At 35.8% G+C, this 24854-nt stretch overlaps 3 protein-coding genes across 5 annotated transcripts; all 3 read right to left on the bottom strand.

Annotated features, from left to right (window-relative positions):
- Window positions 1-597: 597 nt before the first annotated feature.
- Window positions 598-6365, bottom strand: il2rgb (interleukin 2 receptor, gamma b). 3 transcript variants are annotated; one of them, XM_009291083.5, is made up of 8 exons: window positions 6249-6365; window positions 5750-5837; window positions 4963-5138; window positions 2996-3135; window positions 2761-2911; window positions 2587-2674; window positions 1751-1835; window positions 598-1666 (listed from the first exon to the last, which is right to left on the bottom strand). In XM_009291083.5, exons 1-8 carry the CDS (start codon window positions 6334-6336, stop codon window positions 1307-1309), a joined length of 1176 nt encoding a protein of 391 aa, XP_009289358.1. In that variant the 5' UTR covers window positions 6337-6365; the 3' UTR covers window positions 598-1306. The 3 variants fall into 3 exon arrangements, with proteins under 3 accessions (XP_009289358.1, XP_073777166.1, NP_001116522.1); XM_073921065.1 differs by having other exon boundaries at window positions 5043-5138; window positions 6249-6346; NM_001123050.1 differs by having other exon boundaries at window positions 1307-1666; window positions 6267-6336.
- A 128-nt stretch (window positions 6366-6493) lies between these two features.
- zgc:92907 lies at window positions 6494-10294 on the bottom strand. The gene is made up of 4 exons (NM_001002460.2): window positions 10124-10294; window positions 9810-9972; window positions 7004-7142; window positions 6494-6881 (listed from the first exon to the last, which is right to left on the bottom strand). Exons 1-4 carry the CDS (start codon window positions 10202-10204, stop codon window positions 6770-6772), a joined length of 495 nt encoding a protein of 164 aa, NP_001002460.2. The 5' UTR covers window positions 10205-10294; the 3' UTR covers window positions 6494-6769.
- A 3920-nt stretch (window positions 10295-14214) lies between these two features.
- rap2c (RAP2C, member of RAS oncogene family) lies at window positions 14215-21530 on the bottom strand. Its single transcript, NM_001007055.1, is given in 3 exon segments — window positions 14215-14929; window positions 17486-17790; window positions 21222-21530. Coding segments are annotated over 2 exon segments (552 nt in total). The 5' UTR covers window positions 21495-21530; the 3' UTR covers window positions 14215-14929; window positions 17486-17511.
- Window positions 21531-24854: the final 3324 nt, after the last annotated feature.

A 24854-nucleotide genomic window follows, 5' to 3' on the forward strand; every position in this document is an offset into this window, starting at 1 on the left:
AACGCAGCAGATGCCCTTCCAGCTGCAACCCATCACTGGGATACATCCATACACTCTCAATTACACACATACACTACAGACAATTTAGCCTACCTAATTTACCTATAGTGCATGTATTTGGACTGTGGGGGAAACCGGAACACCTGAAGGAAACCTACACCAACACGGGGAGAACATGCAAACTCTACACAGAAATGCCAACTCATCCAGCCTAGGCTCGAACCAGCGACCTTCTTGCTGTGAGGCGCAAAAGTGTGTTATATTTCTTCATATTAAAAGCTACTGATCATGCATTTGATTTCTGGTACTTATAAAATAACAGTAAGAAATCAAGATGCACTGAAAAAAAAAATTATGCCTGCAATGTTTTTGCAAAAAAATTATGTTGAATTTAAACAAACTAATTAAATTTAGTAATGTTCAACTTAATTTGTTTGTTTTAATTCAGCCCAAATGAATTGTTTACAACTACTTGACTTGAAAAATATAACAAATCCAAGGAATCATCTTTGAATATTTTTTTTCAGTGTGCATGTTTTAGGTCTTGTACAAAAAAGTTTTTTTTTTTTTGTTTTTTTTGTAGAAAATCATGGAAACTTTTAATGAAGTAAATTTTTATTTTGTTCACCATCAGTGTTAAAAAAAACTGGCGCTGCTTAATATCCCATTCTAGTTTTCAAAAACAAGCGGTAAGATTATGTAATTATATTATTTAAAAATTAACTAACAATTTTCACTAAGAAATAAATACAATTGAATTAAACGGCACAACTGATCTCAACTCTGATAATAATAATCAGCATATTATAGAGATAACTGTGGGATCAGTCATGTGACATTCAGCTTTGCCATTATAAAAAAATCATAAAATATGAACTGCATTTTAAACAGAAAGCAGTCAAAACAACATTTACAATATTACTGTATTTTTGATTAAATAAAGGTGAGCATATACCCTAAAACAGGTGCCCAAACTTGGTCCTTGAGGGACCACGTCCTGCAAAGTTTAGTTACAACCCCAATCAGACTCACCTGGGCTAGCTAATCAAGCTATTACTAAGCTTTCTAGAAACATCCGTGCAGCTGTGTTGAGGCAAGTTAGAGCTAAAATCTGCAAGACACTGGCCCTACAGGACTGAGATTGGGCACCCCTGCCCTAAAAGATTGAACCAATTATTGTACTGAAATTTTATAACCCTTTCTTCCTCTACATAATCTCTGTGCAAGATTTAAAACAATGCTAAAACGTGCAAAACAAAACTTGTACAGTATGGATGAGATGAGGATGGTATATAGACAAACTGTTTTATGAGCTCTGCGGCTCTTCAGTGTTTTCTTTATCAGAGCTGTCAGTCTGAGGAGCAGGACAGATCTCCGCTTCGGGACAGGCCTCGGGTTCGGGACAGGCCTCGGGTTCGGGACAGGCCTCGGGCTCGGGACAGGCCTCGGGCTCGGGACAGGCCTTGAGCTGGGAACAGGTCTCAGGTTGGGAACAGATTTCGGTTTGAGGACAGGCCTCGGGATCTGACGAGGCCTTAGATTCAGGACAGGCCTCAGGTTTGGAAATGGTGTCGCAAGAGGGCAAAACTTCACATACATCACAGGACGGCTCGGTGTAGTCCGGCTGAAAGGCTTCCTTCAGCTCTTTGGAGATGTGGATCCAGCTCTGAGAACAGGCTGAGAGGTTACAAGTCTGAAAAGCTCACATTGACCAAATAAATACAGCACAGAGACTTAATAGAGCAGATACCTCAACATTTCCATCATGCTTATGAAATAAATCCTGTAGGTTTATGCTAGGGTCAGGCACAACTGGAAGAGAGAGGATCTTTTTCCTGTTTATGAAGAAATTACATTACGTTTCATATATATTTGTACAGTAATGAGACAGCATAACTTAAGCAACCTAAATAACTTTTTATTTACTTAACTCTCAAACTTTAGAATTTATTTAATTATATGTCTGATAACATTTCTTTGCAATTTCAAATAGAAATTCTATCATCCAGAGAACGACAACTGGTAAGAAAAACAAACGTTTCAATTGATATGATGGAAAGTAACACTTATTGCAACAATTATTCATTTCTTAATTCTGAAGTAAACTATTGTGCTGTCTGAAAACATGGCACAAAAAGCTTTAAAACACTTAAGTTTATCCTTTTTCAGGATTATTTGATAAACATAAAATGGAAAAAGGCAGGGTTACAAATCTTTTTGTAATATTTAAAATGTATTTACTGGCAGTTTTGATCAATTTAACGAATTCTCTCAGCGTTAATTTCTTGTTTTCAAGGAAATGCAGCTCAACAGTTTTAAACATTGATAATAATCGGAAATCATTCTTGATTTCATCTGGCATTAATAACTACAATAATTATTTATACAATAATTGTTTTCTTAAATTTCAAATAATCCAAATCATAAAGTATTTTTTTTAATTTAGCATAAGCCATATGCTCTGACAATTTTAATTAGTAAATAAGATTAATTAGAAACTTCTCTTACATTTCACAATACACAACTGAATAAATGTAATATAAAGTGCAAAAAATTGCATAGTAATGTGTCATAAACATCCCTCACCTCTCACAGTACCACAATAAAAAACCCAGCATTGACAGCAGAACGACTGACAGAATAGCATACAACCAGCCTGGTCTGCTGCTGTTCCCTACGTAACAGATTAGCATGATTGAAAATACTAAGACAACAAATAAAAACAAATGTATCCACATGACTGTGGTTTTCCAATAGTACCTGTGCCACTCCACTCCACTGGGTCGCTCCAGTCACTCCAAAAATCGGAAGAACCGCAGGAATCAGCGACTGTGCTCCGGACTTGAAAAACATAGAGTTTGTTCTGAGAGACTGGAGACACACTGTATGACGTGTCCGTCACATTTAAAGACTGGGAGAAAAGGAGAGATACAGACAGTCAGTAGTGTAAATGCAAGAGGGTTATAAAATGATCATGTTTTATCTATTGTCCCACCTGGCTTGGGTCTTTCTGGTTGCGCACCATATAGACGATGCAGGTTTTACGGAGAGGTGCACTGCTGTTCCAGTATAGTGAAAGTGTGTCGCTGTGCTCGTTCCACATCACTGAGAGGTTATATGGTGGGTTTAGCAGCACTAAACAAAATATGATGCACAAAAGAGGCTGATTTGTGTCTGATAATTAATAACAGACACATTAAGGGAGGCATATTTGATTATAGCCTGGTGTGTGCATTATTAGCTGTTACTCTATGGTAGGGAATACATTATTATGAGCTATTAGATATGCCTGTGTCATTAAAAAACACAGATTTGATAATCTAACATGTCAAAACTGGCAAAAAATTGGTAAAAAAGTGCATTGCAAGAACAAAATTTGTTTTAACTCATCTATAACTTGGCATACATCCACAGAATAAGCAGGATAAACAGCAGCTTGCCACTTGTCAAAGGATTTAAAATGCCTTTCAATTTAAAGGTCCCGTGAAGTGATTTGACTGAAACATGAAGACAGGGCAAGACATATAGCAGCTCCTCCCCTTTAAAAAAAACAGCCAATATCATTTGAAGGGTGGGACATGTCAGATGAGAGAGAATTTAAGATTCAATAAGAAACTGAAGCATTAAGTAAAAAAATACAAATAAATAAATAATAACAAACAAATTTTTTATTATTTCACAGGAAATTTAAAGGATTAAAAAATCCTTTAACGGACAACAATCCTTGAATACCCTTGAATCCCCCCTTGAATTTGTTTTCATTTTTGGCTGTTGTTAGCGGCAAAGTAATTTGAAAAAGCTGACTCATATTATCGGAAAATAATTGCACATCCTATAATAGTATTCAGCCAATTAATATAGTGCATTTAACAGCTCTGTGGTATAAAAATATTATAATACATGATAATACATGATTGTAATGGGGTGATGAGGACCATGGGATGATTAAATACTACATGGTCACTTATCAAATAAATAATAATGCTGACTGAAAAGAATAACATTGTGGCAAGTTAAGGGGTATTGGAAAACCACAGTCATGTGGATACATTTGTTTTTATTTGTTGTCTTAGTATTTTCAATCATGCTAATCTGTTACGTAGGGAACAGCAGCAGACCAGGCTGGTTGTATGCTATTCTGTCAGTCGTTCTGCTGTCAATGCTGGGTTTTTTATTGTGGTACTGTGAGAGGTGAGGGATGTTTATGACACATTACTATGCAATTTTTTGCACTTTATATTACATTTATTCAGTTGTGTATTGTGAAGGGGTAAAATGTAATGGATTAAATATTAATACAATCATGTATGAAAGTATGTAAAATGATCACTGTGCTGCTGCTACTACTGATAATAATAAACCGCTGCTGTCGAATAAAAAATGTTGTTAAGACTTTTTATTGTCTAAAAAGTGTCTTTTATTCACCAAGAAAGCTTTTATTTGCAAAAGCATGCAATTAGTAATATTGTAAAAAAATAATACAATGTAAAATATCCCTTTTTTGTAATGTATTTAAAAACTATCAATTTTGCTGCTCAAATTTTTTTTATATTATCCATGTTTAAAAAGGTTGATGCTGTTAAATATTTTGTTGAGTCTTAATCCTTGATCATAATCATATGGAGGACTTGCTTTTTCAGTTCAAAAGAAAAAAAAAAGAAATATTTTGTTTGTTGTACTGTAAACATCTTATTTTAAAACCGATTTAATGAACTATTTTGAATAAAATTTGAGATACTTTTGCTTCTGCACTCAACATCTGCTCACCCAACATTCTGAATCGAGCAAAGATGACTGAATTGTCACTTTGGTGAGCACTTTTTTGTTATGCATCCCTGAAGAACATAAGTATCAATTTAAGAGATAATTTTACTGATCCCAAACGTCTGAACAATCATGTAGAGTAACACGAATATGTTACTCTACATGTTATTTTTTAAAACACTGTAAATCAGTTCTTACCATTTCTTTCGAGGGAATCAAAAGTTTTTGAAATAGTGTGCTTTCCTTCAGTGTATATAGTAACAATAAACTTGTTAAACCTAAGATTTTGGTCTTTGAGAGGAATCCTGCAGCCAGTGTAATTTTGCTCCAATATGTATTTCGGGCAACCTCTATCTAAGCCATCATTCGCAAACCTGACAAAAGAAGAAGAACAGATTGTGTATATTATTACTCACTTATCACATCATTCATTTGAGCTAGAAGAGAACTGGTCTTCTGTGTAAGCTTGATTTCTTAATATGATTTTCCATTTCTGCAACCTATTGGAGTTTTTGCCACAGTCCCCATTGGCTTGTTTAGTTTAGGATCAAAATAGTTAAAGGGAGCCATGAGTAGTAACTATGCATTTGCATGCATATGCTTTTTAAACCATTCTTGATGAAACCACTGACCTCAAATATATGTACATTAAAGGACGGCTAAAAATCTTTACTATTCTACAGAAGATTGAAAGACCTATATCTTGCATGGCCTGAGGGTAATAACATCAAACTGATAACACTTGTACTTGTTTTCTAATAAATAAACTGGATAGGGACACTATCGTCTAGCTACAGCTGCTTTATAGCAAAATTGAGCTCATAAAGTCTATATCACTGATACTTTTCTTTAAAATAAAGTACAGCTGCTTTAAAATCAACTTTAATGTAAAGGGCACAACATTTCAACCCATAAGGATATCCATCATAATTAACTGAGACAAATGCATAAAGGAATGTGAGAGAAATGGTTGATGGGGACTCACATACTGCTGAAGGTGTAGTTCATTGTGGACAAGTTCCGTTGCCAGATGCACTCCACATAGTCCACGTTGATGATTTTACACTGCACACCTACACAGGGCAACATGCCAAGTTAATCATCTTACAATTCACAACGTGTCTACAAGTTATTACTTTTAATTTCTGAACAGTTTCCTGTAACACGCATCGAGAGAATGCTAATCAGAGTCAGGATCGCAAACCTCAAGTGAATCATCATAACCAACCAACACAAACAAATGTCATTCAATAGAGAAAAAACCCTGGAAATCCCCAATTAAACTAACTGAATTTATCTTTCAAACAATTTGTGTTTTAGAAAACTTCCAACATAAAATTGGAATTCATAAACAGCATTTTTTAAGATGAAAACTGCAATCCCAATCTTGAGGTGAATCCTAAAATGTTTGCATAATATTATAATAACCCCATTAACCACAGAAACACGGTTTAGAGCGATGGTGTGTATAATTATATACTTACTCAGAGCAGCAGCAGAACTGCATTGCTGAAAGCACAAAATTAAAAACAGCAGCCTAAAATACAGTCTGGATGTGTGAATGTAAGTCATGCTCTCTTCTGAGCGTCTGAGTGACAAATGACTGTGGTCTGAAACTACACAGGATGTTCATCACAACGGGTTTCCTTGACAACTTCCGGCTCTATATAAATATAGTGTATATATGCACAACTTGACCTTTTCATTTGTGAGGGAAAACCAGATTCAATAAATTGTAGAAAATATTTAATTAGCACTGTAATCTGTAATTTGACATTATTATTAATAATAATACATAATTAAAATAATATCTTAGTATGCACTTTTCACATTTTAACACAAATAACGTGTCAAAAGCAAGACAGCATTGCATAACAACTAGAGCAGCTTAATTGTTTCTGAAGAATTTTCTTATACCCGTTGTAGTGGATATATTGGGTTCTTGACAATCCAGCACAAATAGTCCCATTAAAAAGTTCACCCACAGTCCAAAATCTGACAGGGTTCAAACAAGTCCGACGGCTTTATCTAAAAACTTGGCAAAGTTCTGCGGTTCACCAGGCGCAAAAGGTCTCAAAGTTGTCAGATCCATTTCCCTCAACGTCTGAGGCAGGGTACTGTGATGAGGAGTTAAAAACACATGAACATTTGCAGTGAGCACATCAAATGTGACCATAATTACTGATCAAAATGGCTGAGAAAGGGAATGAGGAGTTCTCATTAGGCCTATAAAACAAACCTGCACGTGCAGTAGATGAGATGTGAATCGGCCTGCAGTTGCCTTGCAAGCTCCAGCTGATGATTGTCCATTAATTTATCATTGACCACCACGAGGAGAGGTTTATTTGCTCCGAGTGCTTCCAAACAGCTTCCTGCTCCTGAAGGGAAAGAATAGATTTTAAAGGGACAGTCACCCAAAACTGAACATTTCTTCATCATTTACTCACATATTTCATTGGTCAAGTTGAATACGAAAGAAGTAACCACTGACATTAATAGTATTTATACATAGTAAGTCAATGGTTATTGGTTTTTAACATTCTTCAAAATGTCTTCGTGTTTCTTACTTCTGTTAAACACAAAAGAACACTTGAGGCCAAGCAAATATTAAAACATTTTCATTTGTGGGTGAACTATCCATTTAGGAGGTAAAAATGATTACTAATACTGGTTTACCTGTTAGATGTTTATGTTCAGATTGTTTTTAGTCTTCTACAGGGAAATCTTGCAGCAGCTTTCTTTTGGTAGCTTTCATTGATTAAGAACTGCCCAGCTGACTGACATCTTAAGCAACCAATCAGTTTATTACGTTTGTTAACACAAACATCAGCAACTCTATCTAGCAATGTAGACGTAGTTAAGATAATCTACTGAAGTTTAAATCAAACATCTCAAGAAGAAAGGTGATTTATTTGACTTTAAATGTAACATTGCTGCTGGTGCCAGACAGAATAGTTCAGAAACAGCTGACCTGCTGATCTGTCTTTTGGACAGATAATAGAAAATGTGAGCAGCTCTTTTGTGAGTGAAACCTCTTAGTGAGGCCAATAGAGCAGGGCCAACATAAAAAGGTAAATGAGGCTCAAACAACCAGAAGACACACCTGCAATAGCGCAATAGTAGACTAGAAAGATATACAGCCAACAAATCATCTCACTATCGTGTCAGCATGGCCACAATAAAAGGAAATGCGAATCTGTGCTACAAAGAATTAAGTTGGAAATGAGGAAAAATGTGGGTCCATCATAGTGCAAGCAAGGTGTAGCCTAATGACATCATCAATGATATATGTGAAACTGGACCACAAAACTAGTCATAAGTGTCAAACTTTGAGATGTATACATTTCATGAAAGCTAAATAAATATGATTTCCACTGATTTATGGTTTGCTAGAATGGTATATTTGGGTAGTGAAAATCTGCAGTCTGGGGGTTCAGAACAATCTAAATACTGAGAAAATCCCTTTAAAATAGTCTAAACGATGTGCTTAGCAAGACATATTACTTATCAAAACCAAACTTCTGATATATTTATAGTAAAAAAACAAAAACAAATATATATTAACTGAGCATGATCTTTACTTAATATTTTAATGATCTTTGACATAAAAAAATTAATTAAAAAGTTTTTTTTAGCCATTGTCAAAATATACTAGTACAACTTAAAGGGCACCTATGATGAAAATCATCTTTTGGAAGCTGTTTGGACAGAACTGTGTGCAGGTATAGTGTGTCCACAGTCATATTGGAGTGATAGAAACACAATAAGTCTCTTTTTTTTTAATATCCTGACGTTAAAATAGGATCCAAATCCCTACCATTTTGAGGTCTACTGCAACGTGACATAGGAGTTTTAGCCAGGCAGCCCAAGGGTGTCTTTCCATTACAAAATAGTCACGTTTAAGATCTGATTTCCCTAAAAATCAGCAATTTTCATTGCCTGTTAGATATACGATATGAAGTGGGTTTCAGATCGGACAAGAAGCACTGCATTAAATCCTATTACCCCTGTCATGTCTTTAAAATATGACAGTTTATGATACCCCAGTACATTCAACTGGATTTCTGCACTAGTTTGTTGCTACTAATGGCGCTAGTGGTTACAACAGTCTTTCATATCGTTTTACGCTTAAACAACTAAATAAATGCTTAATTTATCATGCATTTATCATTGGCTTTAAAACTGTAGCTGTGAATAGAGCCCATTATAAATGAAGACACTTCAATCCTGGTTTATGGACGATAAATCAGGTTTATTTTGTGCAGTAACATAACGAATATCCATACAGCAGTGGATATTAACGTGTACCCTGTCACATTTGCCATGCAAAAACAGTGCAAAGTTAAATGGGCGCGTGTTTGTGTGCATGAACTTAAAATGATATTGTGTGTGACTCATCGAAGAAAGGTTTGAATTAACTCCACAACAAATACATCAAATAATCATTCTTACTCTTAATATTTCTTGCAAACGTTACATGAGATCTGCTTTCTTCATGTCTGTCACTGTGCTATTTATCTGACACAGTTGAGGCGGAGATTGAGGTACACTCCGACAGGCATTTGGGGGGGGGGGAGAACTAGCATTAAAGACACAGGCAACAAAAACAGCTGCAGTGTTTAGAGCAGAAATTGCCAATATTCTTAAAGGTATAATAAATAATCTGATGGGTGTTTTGAGCTGAAACCTTACAGACACACACAAAAAACGTATCTTAATTCTTGAAAAAGAGGTATAATATGTGCCTTTTAAATTTTTGTGCTAAATGGTCACATGTGTCTTTATGTATTTACATTTTAATGTTAAACATAAATAACATTTTTGGACTATTGACACTATATGTAAGCATTTTCTTGTCCAATATCACATACTTTATAATAATTTTAAATCATTCATAAACACATTTTGCAGTAAAACATTGCATTTAAAATTTCTGGGATTCACATTCGAAAAAATTTAATGAACTACTTATCTGATGGTGTTTTATTAATTTTCCTGCACCATTTTTAAATGCATTTTAATTTTGTCTGTGAGGTTTAACCCACCGGCGTGACTGATGACCAGGTCTGAGTGTCTCATGTCCTCGGCGATTGAGTCTTTGAACCGAAACACTTGAAGTTTAAGTCCTGGACAGCTTTCTGGATCAGGAACAACTGAACCTCTGCCAACCTGAAGATTCACGCCTGTGAACCCGCGCTGAATTAATGCCTAATCCAGAAACATGAAACCACTCGTTAAAGCGAGTCAGGATAAACCCATATTTAATTTAACACAGCACGGCTTATTTCTGAATTCGATACGTATTTGTGCAAGTCTGTTTTTCCTTTGCAGTTTTCACAATGAATATTATAAACGTTACCTTCACGGATTCATCGGAAGTCACGGTGTCTATCAGGTCATCAAAACTTGTTGTCCCTACGGTCACAAAAACGGTTTTCATTTCGACAGTTTCAGGGTGACAGATTTAGATTTACTAAATTTAACAAGCGTGAAAAGTGAAACTGTGAAGAAAACATAAACATGAAGAATCTCTTAACAGGTCACTCTTCAAAATAAAAGTCCAGCCGGAACTGATAGTCGTGTGTATGATTTTAACCGATTTTAACACAACATGGAGGCATATTTAAAGTCATTTGCTTGTCTTTTCAAATATATATTTGTGACTAAAATGAACTTTTCTATGTATACAGAAATTTAAGAACAATAATTAATTAAATGTCATATTCACATCTTACATTACACTTTATAAAAACATTAAAATTATATTCTGATTCATGAAAAAAGAAGCATATACATATTACAAAGCACAAAATATACCTAAGCAATGTGCTACAACATTATTACTAAAAAAACTTTGTTAAACCAATTTGTTATCCTGCAGTAGATTATTAGTAGTTATTGTCATTTTCCTGCAGTAGAAAATGACAATAAGTTTCTCAAATTATTATTGAAATGTATTTATAAATTATAAATTTGACGTATCTGTAAGACGTTTTGTTTGTTTGTTTTTCTTCTGTTTCGCTCAACAAACAAACAAATGACCAAAGAAGGGTCTCATGACCTTAAGGTTAACTTAAGGTTAAGGTTAAACCTTTCTCTAAATTTCAGGAGGTAAAATATTGACCCTGAAGCATGACCAAATGACCAGAGAAGAGTCTCATAAAGTTAACTTTCTCCAAATTTCAGGAGGGAGAATATAGACTATAATAATCATGCTGAGGGCAGCACAGTGGTAGAACGATGGTTCGAGCTCTGGCTGGGTCAGTTGGCATTTCTGTGTGGAGTTTGCATGTTCTCCCTGTGTTTGCATGGGTTTCCTCCAAAGACATGCGCTATGGATAAATTGAATAAGCTTAATTGGCTGTAGTGTATTAGTATGAATGTAAGAGTGTACGTGTTTTCTGGTTTTGGGTATCAGCTGGAAAGGCATCTGATGCGTAAACCATATGCAGTATAGGATGGTGGTTCATACCACTTTGGCGACCCCTGAATAATAAAGGGACTAAGCCGAAAAAAATGAATGAACAAATAATCATAAAGGAATAATAATCAAACCTCAAACTTGGATAAGTCAAGCGCCCAGCATTCTCAGACACACTTGTTGGTTTTCCAATGTGACTGCACTGAAAGCTCTCTTTCATTATCTTTTATTCATGTTGTCATTGACTCATCTTTATTTCGCACTATAAGTCTTTTATGCGATCTTTATGCAACTTTGATTAATGATGCTCATGAGTATTATTTTTCTTGACTATTATTGCGATAATTAATATCAGCTGTGTGTACCAGCAATAAACAGTTGTAATACTTGATTGGTGTATGGACCATTTTTGGTGTTTTTTCTCTTAACATCAAATTGATCCCATTTCAAAATGAAACTTAAACATTACATTTAAAATATCTGCAAATTCATTTAATTAACGTGATGTAACAATCCACTGATACAAGCGCTCAAAATAATTAACAACTGTTGCATTACTCTGGATGCATAGCTTTATGGAAACTGATGTACAATATTACAAGTTTAGATGATCAAAGTTTCAGGATAGAACAAATGACATCAGTTACCACAGAAGATGACCCAACTGGACTACATTATAGATTTCATCCTTATTCCATATATATGGTTTCTTTGGTCCATGTACCACTTTTTACAATGTTTACATACTTGACATTACTGTATGCAAGAAAGTTCAAAATATGCTACGTAAATATATTAAATATTATGTTATATATTTGACCTACATTCCATTTCCCAAGAGTCAGGTTCTGTGCCCGATGATTGGGTTGTCATGGTCCAAACCTTCGATCACCACTTGTTCCACAATGCAGAATTTCAAAGCACAGCCTTGGGCTGGAGGGGTCCAGTTTGGGGACCACAGGATTTCCTGTTTTTCGCAGACGATGTTGTTCTACTGGCTTCATCGAATATGGACCTTTAGCATACACTGGGGCTGTTTGCTGCCGAGTGTGACACGGCTGGGATGAAAATCAGCACATCAAAGTCCGAGGACACGGTGCTCCACCAGGAAAAGGTGGTTTGCAATCTTAGGCTGGAGGAAAGTCCTTACCCCAGGTGGAGGAGTTCAAGTATTTTGGGATTTTGTTCACGAATGAGGAAAGGACGGAATGCGAGATTGACAGGGTAATCGGTGCAGCTCGCAGCTGTAATGCGGTCGATGTACCGGTCTGTTGTGGTAAAGGAGCTGAGCCGAAAGGCAAGGCTTTCAATTCACTGGTCAACCTACGTTCCTACTCTCTCTCACCTATGGTCATGAGCTTTGGGTCATCAGTGAAAGGACAAGATCTCGGATACAAGCGGGTGGACCCTTATAAATTGGGGTAGGAGCTCTGTCACCAGGGAGGAGCTTGGAGTAGAGCCGCTGCTTCTCCACATTGAGAGAAGTCAGCTGAGGTGGCTCAGGTATCTGTTTTGGATGCCTCCTGGACGCTAGGTGTTCTAGACATGTCCCACCAGGAGGAGGCCTTGTGGAAGACCCAGGACACCCTGGAGGGACTATGTCTCTAGACTGGCCTGGGAATGACTTCTAAGACTGCTGCCCCCGTGATTAGGCCCCCAGATAAAGGGACTGAAATTAGATGAGATTTTACCTACAAATATATTACCTATATTTTTGTGTGTCCATATATGGCTGTATATGAACACACACATACTCACATATGATTGAAAGAATGTAAACAGTGTTTTTTATTTTGATGTTGCCATATAATATGGGAACATGAAGTGAGAAACACTTTTGTTAACTTTTACTATTTTCTTTTTTACAGTAAACCTACAATATGATTGAATGAATAACCCTATTTCCTTTACCTTTATGTATAAACCATAATGAAACCTGCATCATATATTTTAAACAGCAATATTGAATTATTGAAATGATGTGCATGTTTTGTGCTGGTGATCTAAAGTAATGTATCTGTAGTATTTATATGATAAAAGGATTATGTGAACCAATGATCCTGCTAATGCAAGACTTCTTTAAAGAAATTAATGCAACATGCAGAGTTTTGAACACAAAGTAGAGACTGTTTGGTTTTGAAAAACGACAAGATTCTAAAATTTGTAGCAAAGCAATTGTAAAAGAAACTGTAATATATTCTCTAAATTTATGGCAGCCTGCATGGTGAACTCTGACAGGGTCATCAAAAGACATGTAGAAAGGACTCCTAAAGGCAGACACATGATACAGACACAGGCCTATGACTTAAAAGTGCTTCTGTCAAATCCCTGTCAGAAACCTGACCAAGCCCTGCAGATGGTCAGCATTCCTGCAGGTTTTTCCATCTCCACACACCAAGTTGCAACTGTTTGGGTAGATATTATAGTCGTCTGCAATCTTAATAGACTGCTACATGACTAATCCTAGTGGTTTGTGTTATTGTCTTTGTATCTAATTATTTAACTGAAAAATTCCTCTCTTAGCCATATCAAGTATGTATGACAACTGATTGCATTAGGCTTAAATATTTAGTCCATGACAAACACAAAATGTGTTGCAGTTGGAAAAGACCCACACGCAAACAGTCTCCTTCTTCAGGCTCATCACGAGATCCTCACATTTCATTTCTGCCACAATAAGACAGATTGTTGGGGTCTGATAATGGCGGATTTCCAGGCAACTTAAAGGTCATAATCAAAAGCCTATTGTGAGTTACTGCATGCATCAATTTTGAGTTCTTAGTTGTCTCAGTTTAAATGTCTCAAAAATGTCATTGATGACCAGCTTTGGCATTTACACATGTATGTGCTTAAGACTATTAGGAGCTAAGAGTTACATTCACATGACAGCGATCGATAGACTATAACCATTATGAGTTTGACAGAAGCAGCTCTGGAAATGTGTGCTAAATAGATAATATATATCTCGCAGGGCACAAACTGTTCTCAAAAAACATTGCAAGATAACAAAAAAAGACTGACAACATGGGTTTCAGACTGTAATCATTTAAGGCATCATCAATGCTGTACTTCAGAAACAATGCATACTGTAGTCACAAAAAGCCAAAACAGCCAACAGAATATAAAAATGCAATAATTCCCTATCTTGGTAATTAAAGACTTTAATAAATAGAGTATTAGGAGAGAAAGCATACATACCAGTGGTTAAAAAAATCAAAAAGGGGAGGAGAAAAAAAAAGAAAAGAAAAAAGAAAGAAATGTTAGATACTGAGGTCACCAACCTGCATAATGGCTGTTACAGCTTAATAATTAGATATCAAACTTAATATGTTAAAAGAAATAACAGGGAACATTTTCGCAACGGAGCATCTCCAGGGGTATTACAGCCCTGAGCTGACCTGCTCGTCATAACCCTTTTCCCTATTTAAGAAAAATAGCTATTAATAGCCCTGTCACAGATATCCCCATTCCCAAAAGTTTTCTGTGCTCCAATTCGCAGACTTGACTTGTTTCCAGGTAACCAAAACATAACTTGAAGATATAGTATATGTGCTCTACAATCCAGACCCCTGGTGGATTTGAGTTTTGAAGACCCTGCGATGACTGATTTGTCCGGCCATCAAAGCCGAGCCTCGGCCAGATGTCTTTAGTGTCAGAGTTGAAGGGGCTCAGTGGCACAGGTGTGGCTCAGAGGGTCAAACGGTCAGAAACTGGGTCAAGAGAGTGGCCGTCTGGATCTTGTGTCTACGAAAGATAGAAAGGAGCAAATCGTGGATACTAGGCATTTACTATATATACAATGGAAGTCAGAATTATTAGCACCCCTGTTTATTTTTTCCCCCAATTTTTGTTTAACTGAGAGAAGATTTTTTTCCAACACATTTCTTAACATAATAGTTTTAATAACTCATTTCTAATAACTGATTTATTGTATCTTTTCCATGATGAAGGTAAATAATATTTTACTAGATATTTTTCAAGACACTTCTATACAGCTTAAAGTGACATTTAAAGGCTTTACTAGGTTAATTAGGCAGGTTAGAATAGAGAAATCATTGTATAACGATGGTTTGTTCTGTAGACTATCGAAAAAATATTTGCTTAAAGGGGCCAATAATATGGACCTTACGATGTAGTTTAAAAAAAAATTTAAACTGCTTTTATTCTAGCTGAAATAAAACAAATAAGACTTTCTTAGGAAAAAATATTATAGGAAATACTGTGAAAATTTCCTTGCTCTGTTAAACATCATTTTAGAAATATTTGAAAGAGAATTTTTTTAAAGGGGGTCTTATAATTCTGACTTCAACTGTAGATGACTTTGGCGTTTCAAGTAAGATCATTTTCAGTTGGCACAACATCTGAAAGAGACAGGAAATAAAATTGTTTACGTAAAGACACCAGTGAAACGGCACATCTGGGTTATCCTAAAATTCCCCGGAAAGCCATTTCCTGTTTTGTGACACCACTTTCCATGCAGGATGTTCGGTTTTCCTTTTACTTTACAAGGATTGTCCCTGTTCTCATGCTTCTTCAGAAAGACCAGCTCTTCACGCTTAATCGCAATAATCTCAGCAAGATGAAGCCGTTTTATTCTTCACACACTCAGCATTCTTGGTGACTTCCAGTAACAAAATTAGAGTCAATGTAGAACTGCTGTCCTCATGATTTAAATATAAATAATGATTTTTAAATATAATTGTTTTTCCAGATATTTTACACGACTATGAAAAGAATTAAAGAGGAAATTTCTCAGATTCTCTGAATGGATTTACTACACGAGTTTTGCCAAAAAAATTTTTAACAAATCTTTTAAAATCATTCTAGAGAAAATTAAAATTGCTCAAAGTAACAAATGCTTTCTTTCTAAATAATGATAATAGTAAAAATCACAATAATATTAGTATAGGTTGTTTTTAATCATGCGGTGCTGAACATGCGCAAAATTCAGATGGAGGACAGGAAGTAAAAAACTGAGTGGGACACATTGAGGAAAATCCGTATCTTTGTGATTTATCTCATATTTAAAGAGGATATAAATAGAAAATAACCACATATGTTGGGCATGATTCTTATATCATGACGAGGGCCGAGTTTTCTACTGAACTCAAATATATTTGCCTATCAAGGCGGTGTATACTGTATAAACTATTACGTTTCATGAAAAAATACTATAGTAAATACTTTAGTGTTTGGAAGCATACTATAGATACTTACTTAAATTAAACTGTCATAGTAATTATATTGTTGCAGTTGTACAACACTACTGTAGTGATAAACAAATTATTGAATAGGCTTCAGTTTTCAACGCTATATTTACACACCATCATAATGCAGCAGACTTTACACTAACGTTACCATACTACAGTATTTGGTAGCATTCATTAACAAAGAGTTGTACACATTATACACTATATTATGTGCTTCAAAAACAAGTTTATTATAAATTACTATAGTTTTCCCCATGCGGATATCTTCCAGGTATCACAAAATAACAGATTAAAGCATACAAAAGCATGGACACATAGTCTACATTATTATTTATTTAGTTTTGTAAGGTGGAAGAAGTCCTTCACAATAACAACTGTCTAGTTCTGTACTGACGATGTTCTGTCAATGAACTTACCATCAACAAGCATTCACCACTGCTGCGCATCAATATTCACACTACGGTCGTTTATTCCATCAAAACGCCAGTATAGACTTGGATTATTGCAAAACAAGACAGATTTCATTGCAGCGATTACATATCAGGGTGCGTTATTTATATTCTCCTGGATTTTGTATAAGCGTGGTGGTGTTTGTATTTGATTTTTATACAACACGTTAACATATTTATACACAGAGCTAGCCCTGTATATAATCTTTATTGGTGCTGTCAAAAGAATTATCATGTTCAAAAAAGCTTGTACTCATGGATGTATTAAAAAAAATACTGCCTTTTCTTCTTTTTTTCAGCCAGATTCTTAAACTTCCCCTTTTCCCAAAAACTTTGGAAGTCCATAAAAGCAATTCGACACTTCTTATTTTGGCCAATTTAAACGATTATAAGCAACATACAACAGAAACATTTTGATGTTCTGATAGCAATTCCTGTGAAGAAGAATCACTTCCTGCCCTCCATCTGAATGTTGAGAGTCATCAATGACGTCATGTAAAAACAACCTTTTCAACATTTAAAGTAGACCAAAATCTTTCATCAAAGTTGTCCTAAAACTATTGAAAACACCCATTCTTGTCTTAGGACTGAAATGTGAGTAGTCTAAAAAGCGTGATTGATTTGCTTTTGAACTCTGGTACCTGGAGTGAAAGTAAGGCCGGGATGCTCACTGCACGACGCAGGCGGTGCAGCACTGCTCTTGCTTCTCGGGCAAAGTGGTGTAGTTCATCTGCCTTACAATCTCAGCAAACAGCTCATCCACCATGCTCTTGCTCTTGGCCGAGGTCTCTATGAAGGGGCAGCCCCACTCCTGTGCAAGAGCCCGACCATCAGAACCAGCAACCTCCCGCTCAGACTCCAGGTCCACTTTATTCCCCACCAAGATCAGAGGCACCTTCTCGAAGCGTTTCACGCGAACAATCTGGTCCCGCATTGGTCTGATGTCCTACAGACGCACAGAGATAAGAGTGTGTTCATGACTTATCAAAAATATATGTTTTTATATTTATATAAAGATAACTAAATATCTAAATGAAAAGTCAATGTACAGCTATTTAACACCCTTAGGTCTGGTTTCACAGACAGGGCTTAGACTAAGCCAGGATTAGGCCATAGATCAAGACGAACATTCAAGATTTGTTTTATATATCTGCCTTTGAAACAAAACACTACTGGAGTCATCCTAAGATAAAACAATGGCACTAAAATGTTGTAAAATCTCTCAGTTCAAGTTTATTTTAGTTGAAACAGCTCAGACCAGCAATTTAGTCTGGGTTTAGACTTTAGCCTTTTCTGTGAAACTGGATGTTAGAGTCACAGTGAAATGAATGTAAATTAAAGAAGCAACAGATTTTCTGCTATTTGCTGTGCATCTGAGTGTAACGTATTAAAAAGGATATATGTAGGTCAGGAACTAGAGAGGTGTTGAAAAGTATTTAAGTTGGCCCCTGTCTGAGATCAGCAGCTCACTGTTTGTTTTGATATTTTACATGATAACTTTTGCCCCTCCTCTTGTTAACCATGTACATTTCTTATACTGACTAGCTGATTTGATAGGTGTTAGCCATCATTCAGGTGATGATTTTTGTCCAAATAATGGGTACAATAAGAAATTTTAAATGCTTAATTTTAGATTTTATTAGTTATCTGGCACAACATTAAGTATGATTTTAAAAAATATATATTTAGTTTTAGATACAAGTATGTATTAGTCTTGGATATTTTTTACATAAAGGTTATAATAATAAGATACAGAATGTACAATGGTGGTTATTTGGTTTATGGTGCTATAAATGGCTAAACAAATTTTGAGTAAATCTAAATGATTAGTCTCATTTACTGGACCTCGTATTATTATATAATTTTGAAATTAATTTTATTTTTATAAGAGAGAGACATTTATTGCCGTATCAGCTTCTATGGCTAAAAATGGCAAATGTCATGGCAAAAAAAAAAAAAAGATCAAATTTTCCACATTTTATAAACATCACTTTTCTATATAAAAATATTCTAATTATTAAATGTCATCAACAACAACAAATACACAAGATTAAAATACATAAATAATAATAATATACAAGATAAAAATCAAAAACATTGATAATTTTACAACTTTACAAGGATTCACATTTAAAATGATTTTATTTCAAGTCTCTCCAGATAAAAATGGTCATCTGATAACATTAAAAATAGGGCATTCCACAAGAATATGTTTGGTTTCTGTCGCAATATTGACATTTTGGGGGTTATTCTGACTAAATGTCCAAGTGTGAGTCTTGTGTGTCCGATTCAGCATCTTCTGTAAGCAATCTCATCATGCCTTGAGTTAAAAAAAAAAAAAAAAAAAAAATCTTATTTCAGACTGGATTTCAAAACATTTATTTTTTTTGAGCACTGATCCCTTTCTGCTTGCCATTTGTTAAGAATATGGGCTTTTATAAGTGGCTTTAAAGCTGAAGGTGGGATTTTGCACTCCTTTATTCTTTCTGTTAGGGATGTTTTGGCAGCTTTTTATTTGTATGATTTAGTCTAGTTATATTTATTTGTCCACAGCTGCAAGAACTGAAATTCCTAAAACTAGCATGGACTTGTTTCACCTCAGTGTGTCAACTGCTGAGCAGATTTCGCAATAAAATAATAAAATGAAGAAATATGGATTGAAGCTTGCAGAAGTGTTGTAAACAGTCTATGGGTATTTGTATGGGACTGTGAAAAAAATGTTTTTGAAAAGTTTTGCATACATATGGCACAATTGTCAAAACTATCCTTTTACACAAGGGGTGTCAAACTAAGTTCCTGAAGGGCCACAGCCAAGCAGAGTGTAGTTCCAACACACCTTCCAGTAGGTTTCAAACTAGCCTGAATTACTTAATTAGTTTGATAAGGTGTGCATAATTACAGCACAGCCATAATCACCCTGCAGCCCAAGATTGGCTACTTACTGAACTTCAGCAGGGCTGAGCCTGGACGGGAGACCACATGGGAAAAATAGGTTGCTTTTGGAAGTGGTGTTAGTGCGACTAACAGGGGAACTCAACCTACAGTCTGTGTGAAGCGTAACGCCCCAGTAAAGTGAAGGGGACACTATACTGTCAGTGAGTAAACCGTGGTCCTGACTCTCTGTGGTCATTAAAAATCTCATAGCACTTCTCATAAAGAGTAGGGGTATAACCCCTGTGTCCGAGCCAAATTCCCACCATCGGCCCTTGCCCATCATGGCCTCCCAATCATCCCCATCCACCAAATGGGCTCTATTACCATCTCTCTACCCCACCTTTGGCTGGGGTATGTTGAGCACACTGGCACAGTTGTCCTGTGGCTGCCGTCGTATCATCCAAGTGGATGCTGCTCACTGGTGTTGGTATGGACAGACCCCCTTCAAGATTGTGAAGCACTTTGGGTGTATGGCCATGCACGATATATGCGCAATATAAATACACACTACACTACATTACATAAAAGCAAAACTGTGCAAAGCCACAGCCTTCCAGGAACACCTGTGGTTACCACAGATCTGTATAAATGACAAAAGCACTGCATTGTTCATGCGAGGCCAGTAAATGGCTGTCACTTTGCAAAGAACACAAACTACATCTGTCAGTCCTGTAGTCCACCATTGTTGTTTTAGTTACTGTTGAATGTGTGAAATGTGTGCGATTTTGTAGTTTACACCAAATATGGACATTTAAAAAAAACAACAACCAAAAAGCTGCACTTTAAAACATATTTGCCAAGTTTAAATCGAGCATTTTAAGTGTCAATGCAGTTGTTATGTAAATGAGAGGACAAAATGCTGAAAAGGTTTTCATTTTTATAATTGAAAATGCCACTGGTGACTTGAGCGGTTTGTAATTTTCACTGGAAGACATTTTTTCTTTCCTTTCATTTAATGCTACTTTACTAGTTGTACAAACAAATTGAGCATCTCTGCCTTCAAACTGTCTGGTTAATAGTGGAAAACATATTTGTATCAGGATCCCATCCAATGTTTTGCTTGGCTCTTTTCTCCCCTCAAATAAATTATTTATGCCCCTCATGTGAACAACGTACCTGCTTTGTAAGATAGAAAAGTTGAATAATTAATGAGAAAACACACAAAACTATAAAGAGTGGTGTGTGAGATCACCAAGGTTGAGAATAGTGCATCTGTAACCTGTTGCATATAAGCCCTGAACTACTTTGAAATGCACAATTTATGATTTGATGTCAGCTACAGTAACTTACATCTCAAGTGTTTGGTGAACTCTGAATCACAGAAGTTCTCTTGCTAGAGCTATCATCTAGCCCCAACTGTGCTATTACGGCAATAAAATGTATAATAATGGCCTAATCTAAACCTCAAGGGCCCATTAGCTGTACTAACACAGTGTTACTCACCTGAAATGACTGCTGATTGACAAGGCTGTAGACTAAAATGAAGCCTTGCCCGTTTTTAATGTACAGATCTCGCATGGATGCAAACTGCTCGGTCCCGGCGGTGTCCAGTATCTCCAGCACGGAGGGGGACGAATCCACCTCAATCTCCTTCCTATAGAAGTCCTCGATGGTCGGGTCGTATTTCTCGATGAATGTCCCGGTCACAAACTGGACCGTGAGTGCGGACTTGCCCACGCCGCCGCTGCCCAGCACAACCACCTTGTACTCCTTCATTTGGTCTGATCCACGCTTAAGCTACAGCTAACTTTATCTGCTCAACACCGGCCATAAAAACATAAAAATACCACAGCACGTCTTATCGAGGCCTTTAATGATCAAAACAACACCAGAGGAGCACTTTTCACGGGTTCGAGGAAATCAAAGCAGAGATTCAACAGAGGATACTGCTTTTTCTGGGTGAATATCTAGCTAAATCCACAACGCCCCTCCATCTGCACTCTATCTCCATCGGGATCCGTTCGTCAAAGAGTTTGTTAGCCACACAGGCGGTATAAAACACAAGTATTGTGTGTAGTCGTGTCCATGTTTGGCGTCCGTGTGAATGGAGCGCTACATGACTAGCTTTAGCTGGCTAGTGCTTCAGGAGGAGAGCGAGGCTGAACTCGCACACAAACGGCCCTTTCCTGCTTTAATATGCGACGGATGTACGTTAGTCACCGGGTTTTCTCTCTCTTAGATGATCAACTCATACACTCTGTCTCGGAATCCTGCATCGCCTTCCCTTCTGGTGTGTCTTTCCCCCGGCCCGCCTCTGCATATCGGCCCCAGACAGAAGCAGAAGCAGCGGCCCCGCAGCGGAGCTCTCGCACACTGGCGTCAACGGCTCCTCTGAGTCGATTCTTTTTTGAGAATCAGTTGAATCGGTAGTTCTCGAGTCATTTTTGAACCTTCTGTTTCGGACATGCTCAATTCAAACACACACACAAAAATTAAAACCATAAAAAAAAAAAAAATCATGAATAATAATAGTAGAATACTTTATTGTATAACAATTTTGTCAACAGGCTGCTATATAAATTGGTAAATAGATTATTTTAAAACATAAAAATCAGATTAAAGCTAGCAATTAAAACACCACCTAAAAATCACTTCCCTGGATTTATGATTAATAATTATGTTTGAGAAAAACGAAATTCTTGAAACTAGAGAAGAGACTCCCATCAAAGACAACAGAACAAATTTGGAAGTCCCTTTTTTTCTGCTATTAAAACTGTCCAGCTAGAGCTAAACTGATCACCCTTGCTAGCTCTGGACAATAATACATCACTTTTGTTTTTAACACTGAGAGTGTTGCATAAATGTAGACATAATTTGGTTTTATTTTATTATTATTTTCATTTATTTATTTATTATTATTTCTACAAGGGGAGTTTGATGTGTTTGTAACATGTAAAAATAAAAAGTGTTAAATAAATAATAAAAACCGTAACTTTTGTTTTATTCTGTCAACATTTTCCCAATTTAAAATGACAAATTTGTCATTTTTGCATGATTTAACTGAAAGGTTACACAGACCCTCTGTGCTTGTATTTATTTTTAAACAGTGTTTATACCTTGGAAAAGTAAAACAAAGTGAGTATATGGCAGAATAACAGAGTTATTTATTGGTAAACATTAAACATTTTTACTGCAATATTTCTAAGAACATGGTAAATGACAATTGTTATCAATATCAGTTACCTTTACAGATTAAAACAAAAATGAACTTCACAACCCACAGATAAATACAGCTTAAAACAGACATTTTCAAGTGGTCTTTTTCCATAGATGTTTTTTTTAATAAATAAGTTTGATTTTTACACTTAATAATGACTGAAACTAATCTAAAATAACACACATAAATATCCTTATTGAAAAAAAAAAAAAACGTTTTCAGAACATGTACAGCACGTTCCAAGATGTGGTGTTTAAAGAAGTATTTGTGATATATTTGAAGACATTATGAGAGATTAAAAGACAAAAAGCAAGATATGTATATTCATCATTACAAGATTTTGGTTTAATATTTTGAGAACTTTAACTCCCCTACTTAGTTTTCTTTAGCATTGTTTTTTTGTTTTTTATTTATTTATATATGTTGTATTATTAATGAGGATGGAAAGCGTGAATTGATTATTATCTAAGTCTTTGTGTAAATTTAAAAAGAATTAATGCCTTTCTGCTAGTGTTCAAGCATTGTTAATACAAAATAAAGTATATATATAAAAAATGTACAGCACGTCAGCAGGAGACGACGCTGTGACGCAATTACGCTATGACGCAAGGGAATGCAAAACCGACTCTTTAAAACGAACAGTTCAAAAGAACCGATTCGCGGAAATGAGGCGGACCCGTTGAGGACGCGCCTCATTCTCTCCAATAAACATCCGCCAGAAATCACAGTGCTATCACAAAAATGTAAAAGAAAAAAACTATGAGCTGAAAGAATTTGTGATGTTTTTGTAACGGCAGATGCACATCCATTCTAAGCAGAATCAACAAATTAAAACAAGTTATGAAATAGGCCGAACTACTTTCACAGTGTCTTTGAAAGTTCAGACTGGGCGTGATTTGGAAAAAAAACTTTTAAAACGGCGTGTCACCACCCTAACTGAAACCTCATTTGTTTATAACTCAATAAATATTAATTATTATTATTTGTAACAAGAAGTTTTTGTTATTTAATAGTATTTTATTTTTTTTTACCATTTTATCCCTTTAACTTCTAATGACGCTAGTTAACACTATTTTTTTAACACATCCCCTAATTTCTAAAATATCAACCTCCAAATATAAAATATTCTAAAATATACCAAATAGTAGATATGTCGGTTTATGGTAAACTTACCAGAATGAGTACATTTAGCCTTCTATGAAAAATCCCAAAATATAAAGTGTAAGACCAATTTGTTTTAAAACTATATTCAAAATAAAACATGTTTGAATACTAAATCTATAAATCTTTATATTTTTAAGTATGCCATTAAGTAGGTTAAATTCTCATTTAACACGCTCTCATGATTATTTTACAATTGATCCAAAATCAAGTGCAGTGCAACAAGATGTTTAAATGATTTTTTAAAACCAACAATGCTGCATGTAAACTACTATTCAAAACAGTTAAAATATGGTCAACTATTTGGTAGAGCAGGCAATAAAAGGGTGAAACAGTCAATGTATCAGACACAGAGATCATTGACAGTAAAATAATTTAAGATTTTGTTATGCATAAATCAATGAGCAAATCAAGTACTTTGATTGTGCCTAATGCGTTTTAAACTTGGAGAGAGGTCAAAAGCAGGCAATTTAAGGGAATAGTTTACCCAAGAGGGCGATGCGGTGGCTCAGTGGTTAGCACTGTCAGCTCGGCTTACAGCAAGAGGTTCACTGGTTCGAGTTCCAGTTTGGTTAGTTGGCATTTCTGTGTGGAGTTTGCTTGTTCTCCCCATGTTTGCCCCCAAAGTATATATATCGACCCCAACATACTCTAATGTCGTGGGGACTTTGGATTTTGTTTGGAAATGAAAATCGGGTTGACAACAAAACCCAACGTCAGGCCGACATCAATGTCCAACGTCCAACCTAAAATCAACT

The sequence above is a fragment of the Danio rerio genome, chromosome 14, assembly GCF_049306965.1.
Source record: "Danio rerio strain Tuebingen ecotype United States chromosome 14, GRCz12tu, whole genome shotgun sequence".
NCBI lineage: Eukaryota > Metazoa > Chordata > Actinopteri > Cypriniformes > Danionidae > Danio > Danio rerio.